General features: G+C 46.7%; 1 protein-coding gene across 1 annotated transcript in view; it reads right to left on the reverse strand.

Moving 5' to 3' along the window:
• RGCC (regulator of cell cycle) overlaps positions 1-371 on the reverse strand; it is a 13641-nt gene extending 13270 nt beyond the window's left edge. The window contains exon 1 of the mRNA XM_011943038.1: positions 129-371. Coding sequence (XP_011798428.1) covers positions 129-371 — 243 coding nt within the window. The remainder of the gene's footprint in view (positions 1-128) is intronic.
• Positions 372-6341: the final 5970 nt, after the last annotated feature.

Consider the following 6341-nt stretch of genomic DNA (forward strand, 5'->3'; position numbering starts at 1 on the left):
CGACGGGTCTGTCTCCGCCGCCCTCCGAGGAGGCCCCTGCCCCCAGGCACCGCCCTCGCCACGCGCCCTCCCTGGAACCGCAGTGACGAGGAGTCGCCGGAGCCCGGGTTACAGCCCCAAATATTTACCCGCCTGTCGCCCGCGCGCCCTGACAACCCGGCCCACGCGGTGTCCTCGGCGACACCAGAGCTGACCGCTGGGCGCGAGCGCCGCTGCTTCCCGCCGCGTGCCCGGCACCTCCGCGAGTCGCAGTTTCCTCGGCTGTGCAGTGGACGTGGGCATGCAGAGCCTCCCTGGCTGGCGGCGAGGGACGAAGGAGCCCGCGGCCGTGGCCCAGTTGGGTGTCGGGGACGCGGACGTCCCCTCCGCATTGTCTCAAGGGGACTTCCGAGATGGTGGGCGGGTGGAGTGGAAAGGGTCGGGGGCGAAAGGAGCAGAAGTTGGGGGAGTCCTGAACTGTTTCCACCGCGGAGCGCGGGGGCTTGAACTACGGTCCAGGACGCTCCCGCCAGCCTGACTTTATCCAGAAGGGGGTTATTATGGGAAGAAACTACTGGGTCCACGCAGCGCGAACCCGGCGCCTTGCAGTGTCCACGGAGTAACGAGCCACCCTGTCCCGCGGCCTGCGGGGGCAGTCCCTGCCCTGGACTGTGCGCTGAGCTAAGCGCTAGCCTCTCGCCGCAGACGGCTAATTAAATGTAGAGCAATTAACTTGCAACGGAATGAAACACTCAACTTCTCCTTAGCGCTAGAGACGTTTCAAGCGCTCAGCAGCCTTCACGGCAGGAAGTTCTGTCCGGCAGCGCTGCGAGGGTCTCTGACCCACAGACTCAGAGGGAAGGAAGCATCTTAACGCCGCTGGTCGAGGACCTCTGAGGCGTCAGGACTTGGTGTGCACAGTTTCCAGCTCCCGGCAGCAGCCCTGAGAGGTGGAATTATTGCCCCTGTTTTGCCAGCGGGAAAACTGAGACGCAGAGAGGGTAAGTAGCTGGTCAGTCACTTAGTGGTAGAAAGGCAGGTCTGTGTTGTTTGAGAGACACTTTCGGCCTCACTACCCCCTCCTCCTTCCACAGGGGGAAGCTCTGAGTTCCTGCAAGGTGGACAGCTGGGCAGCCAACAGGAGGAAGAAATAAAGCAGAGAACCCAGGTCCTGGAAGCAACACGGCAAGGCATCTGCAGCTTTCATTTTGTCTTTTCCTTCCCTTTTTCTTTATCCCCTTTCACATTCTTTTTTTCTCTCTCTCCATCCCTCATTCTCTTCGACCTGCCCCTGGCACCCACTGGCACCCACTGGTGATGCCCTGAGCTAACAGACCAGCAGCCAATCTGGGAGCTGAGGCCATGGGGCTGCTTTCAAATGCAGCTCTGCCTCTGGCCAGAGCTGGGGTGCAGGGAAGTAGATATCCAACCCAGCTCTTGCATGATGGCTCAGGGCCCCTGTCAGCTAAAGAATCAGTCGAGCTGATCTTCAGAGGAGCCTACACAACAGTCCCATCTTTAACAGCCGCTATAATTTACCAAACAAATGAAGAAGCTCTCTACCCAGAAGACATTGGTTGGCTGCTGTCAGCTGCACCCCACTGTAAGGGAACCTGCCCACACACTGGGGACATGGCTGGGCAAGGGGCCCGGACTCAAATGGAGTGTCACCACCTCTGGGATGAGTGTCACTTGACTCCAAAGGAGTAGTGCCCTCTCTTTTTCCTAATTATAAATGTATTTTAATATATAGGAAAACATAGAGATTGAGTAATACTGTGTGTACCCACCACCAAGAATTAACATATGTTAACATTTAGTCATGCTTGCTTCCGATATTTTCGAGACATAACTTAAACATACGACAAAGTACACAAATCTTGAGTGTACAGTTTAATAAATGTTTACTTGTGTAAACACCTGTGTAATTACCATTCAGATGAAGATGTAATGTATCATCACCTCAGAAGGGTCCCTATGCTATTTTCTCATCGGTAGCACCCCATAAGGAATCCTTATTCTGAATCCTGTCAGTAGGAATTAGTTTTGCCTATTGTAGAACTCCTTAAAACAAAACTACATTGCATGTATTCATTTATGCCTGGCTTCTTCTGCTTAACATAATGTCTATGAGATTCATCTATGTTATTGCAGTATTAATGCAGCCTCCTGAGGGTGGACATTTGACTTGTTATTTTGTTGTTGTTGTTGTTGTTGTTGTTGTTGTTGTTGCTGTTGTAAATAGTGTTGCAATGAATATTCTTGCACCTGTCTTCTTGGATACATAATTAAGACTCTAACATCTATATCTAGAAGTAGAATAACGAAATTGATTTGATTAGTCATTGGCTAATATAAATAAAGCTGCTATGAACATCCTTGTACATTCATTTTGGTGCACATGTATACTCACTTCTCTTGGGTTTCTATCTAGGGGCAGAATTTCAGAATCACGGGATAGGCATATGTTTCATTTTCATAGATACTGCCAAACCGTTTTCCAAAGTGCTTCAATGAATATACACTCCCGCCAATGTCTAAGAGTTCCAGCTGCTCCATATTTGTGCCAACATATGATGTGTTAGACTCATTAGCCATTCTGGTGAGTGTGCACTGGTATCTTACTAGGATTTTTCTTCTCCTCCTCTTTCTTCTCCTCCTTCCCCTCCTCCTTACTGTGGCTTTAATTTACATTTCCCTAATAAGTAATAAATTAGCCACCTTTTCACATGCTTTAAATATTTTTGAATAAGAGAAAAGAGCAGTACAGATAAAGTTGAAACCCCCTTGATCACCCTTCCCAGTCCAAGTCACCTTCCTCCCGAAAGACAGCCACTACTGGGAATTTGGTAAATACTCTCCTATCCATATTTTTATACCTAAACTATATTTATGTTTCTGTAAAAAACCTACATAATTTCTTTCTGTGGTTTTTCTAGTTTACATAACTGCTTTCATGCTGCAACATGCTTTGTTTTCATTCAATATTGCTTTTGCACATATTGAGATACACACAGATCTAGTTTATTCATTATCTGCCAAATAGAAGTCCATTGAATGCCTACAGCATGATTTATTCATCTACTCTCCAGTTGATAGGCACTTGGGTTATTTCCAGTGTTTCCCTCTCACAGATAATGCTACAGTTACCATCCTTGTACATATCTCCTAGTGCATGCATGTGAGTCCGCTTTTGTATGCATCTTGATTCCTTCCCTAGAAGCAGATAAAAGGCAAAGGTTAAACTCAGCCCCTTTTCTGTCCCAGGGCCTCCTCTGGTCCTCAGCCACCTGACCATAGTGACAGAGATGATCAGTGACCATCTTGTCCCTCGCTGAGAAGGGACAGGGAGCTGTGTCTTTCATCAGCCCTGAGCCTAAATCTTTTATTTTTATTTATAATTGACACATAATAATTGTATATATGTATGGGTTACAATGTGATCTTTCAATACATGTTTACATTGTGTAATGATCAAATCAGGGTAGTTATCATAGCCGTCACTTTAAACATTTATCATTTCTCTGTTGTGACATTCAAAACCTTCTCTTCTAGGTTCTTGAAATATATACTGCATTGTTATTTACTATAGTCACCCAGCTGTGTGATAAAACACCAGAACTTATTCTTCCTGTCTAACTGTAATTTTGTAACCATTGACCAACCTCTCTCTGTTCTCCCCTCCTCCCTACCCTCCCAGCCTCTGGTAACCACTATTCCACTCTCTACTTCTATGAAATCAACTTTTTTAGATTCCGCATATGAGTGAGATCATGTGGTGTTTGTCTTTCTGTGTCTGGCCTTAGGCCCAAATTAACCATCACATCCTTACAGTGGGATTTACACACATTCCAAGTTCCAGAAGGTCATTCGGTCACACAGATCTCCTTCCAGAAAAAGACGAGTTAATCTTTGATTTGAAACAGGACAACCACAGCTTCTTGTGTTTTTTAAAGACCAGTTCTTTTTCTTAATTGGCATCTGTCTTAGTACATTCATGCTGCTGTAACAAAAGACTGCAAACTGGGTAATTTATAATGAATACAAATGTCCCTGGGTGTGGTGGCTGATGCCTGTAATCCCAACACTTTGAGAGGCCAAGGCAGGTGGATCGTTTGAGGTCAGGAGTTTGAGATTAGCCCAAGCGACATAGCAAGATGCCATCTCTACCAAAAATACTTTTTAAGAAAATAAATTTTAAAAAAGAAATGTATTTCTCACGGTTCTGGAGGCTGGGAAATCCAAGAGCAAGGCACCAGCATCCAGTGTCTGGTGAGGGCCTTCTTGCTTTGTTCTCACATGATAGAAGGGACAGAAGGGAATGAACCCACCCCCTAAGGCCTCACCTCCTAGTGCTATTACACTGGCAATTAAGTTTCAACATAAGAATTTTGGAGGATAGTGGAGACAATAGCAGCATCTCTTCCCCTGCACATTCCTGACCACTCTCTCCTTGAAACCTGTCCTGAATATCCAACTCCTGGCCTCATCATTCTTCTTAGGCCCCTGCTGAGTCCTCCTTCTTTGTGTGATCATTAACGTCAGTGGTTCCCTACAGGTCCCTTCTTGACCTTTTCTTCCCACTGTACGCTCTCTTCACACTATCTCTTCCCCTCTCAGAATCTTACCTAACATGCAATAACTTTCAAATCTTTATTTCCAGAACTGACTTTTTTAAACTCTCAAGTCTCTGATACCCAATCACCTGATGTTCCTCCACAGACACCCTGTGGAAGAAACTTCTAGATGTTTCCTAATATCAAATCTCCCCATCCTGTTTAGTAATGAATAGGTGGCCCCATAAATCCTCAAATAAAGACTATATTCCCAGCCTGTTTTCCAGTTAGGTGTGGTAATGTGACTAAATTTTGGACAACAGGCTGTAAGCAGAAGTATCCTGTGAAACCTCTGGAATGCCTCCTTATAGGAAGGGGACAGGCACCCTCATCCTTACTTCTTCCTGTTCCATGAAAGACAGACCTGAAGCTAAATTTCACATCATGGGGTGGAAGCCACTTATTGAGGATGGCAACAAAAGGAGAGAGAATCTTGGATCCCTGATGCCATGAAGCTGCTATACCCACTGTCCCTGGATTACCAACAAGAGAAAGGTAAAATAAAATGTCCATCTTGTGGGCCAGGCGTGGTGGCTCACGCCTGCAATCCCAGCACTTTGGGAGGCTGAGGCAGGTTGATCACCTGAGGTCAGGAGTTCGAGACCAGCCTGGCTAACATGGTGAAACCATGTTGCTACAAAAATATAAAAAATTAGCCAGGCATGGTGGGGTGTGCCTATAATCCCAGCTATTTGGGAGGCTGAGGCAGAAGAATCGCTTGAATCCTGGAGGCAGAGATTGCAGTGAGCTGAGATCACACCGTTGCACTACAGCTTGGGCAACAAGAGCGAAACTCCATCTCAAAAAAGAAAAAAAAATGTCCATCTTGCATAAGCCACTATGTAGGGGATTTCTGATCTTTACAACTGAACCTAACCCTGATACCGAATGCCTCAAACCAATCCCATCTGGAACCTCTTAACCCTGGAATTGTGAGTTTTAATAGACAGTTGTTTCCTTATGGCTTAAGCAAGGATGAGTCCTGTTTCAGTGACTGCATTCTTTTGCTAGGGCTGCCATAGCAGAGAGTCACAAACTGGGTAGCTTAAAACAATAGGAATGTTTTCTCTTACCAACTTCTGAAGGTTAGAAGTTCAAAATCTAGGTGTTGGCAGGGTTGGTTCCCACTGAAGCCTCTAAGGGAGAATCTGTTACAGGCCTCTCTGATATGGTTTGGCTGTGTCCCCACCCAAATCTCATTTTTTTTTTTTTTTTTTTTGAGGTGGAGCCTTGCTCTGTCGCCCGGCTGGAGTGCAGTGGCCGGATCTCAGCTCACTGCAAGCTCCGCCTCCCGGATTTACGCCATTCTCCTGCCTCAGCCTCCCGAGTAGCTGGGACTACAGGCGCCCACCACCTCGCCCGGCTAGTTTTTGTATTTTTTAGTAGAGACGAGGTTTCACCATGTTAGCCAGGATGGTCTCGATCTCCTGACCTCGTGATCCGCTCGTCTCGGCCTCCCAAAGTGCTGGGATTACAGGCTTGAGCCACCGCGCCCGGCCCCAAATCTCATCTTGAGTTGTAGCTCCCATAATTCCCAAGTGTTGTGGGAGGGACCCAGTGGGAGATAATTGAATCATGGGGGCAGTTTTCCCCATACTATTCGCGTGGTAGTGAACAAGTCTCACAAGATCTGATGGTTTTATAAGAGGAAACTCCTTTCACTTGGCTCTCATTCTCTCTCTTTTCTGCCGCCATGTAAGACATGCCTTTTGCCTTCCACCATGATTTGAGGCCTCTGCAGCAATG

The sequence above is a fragment of the Colobus angolensis genome, unplaced genomic scaffold, assembly GCF_000951035.1.
Source record: "Colobus angolensis palliatus isolate OR3802 unplaced genomic scaffold, Cang.pa_1.0 Scaffold214, whole genome shotgun sequence".
Lineage (NCBI taxonomy): Eukaryota > Metazoa > Chordata > Mammalia > Primates > Cercopithecidae > Colobus > Colobus angolensis.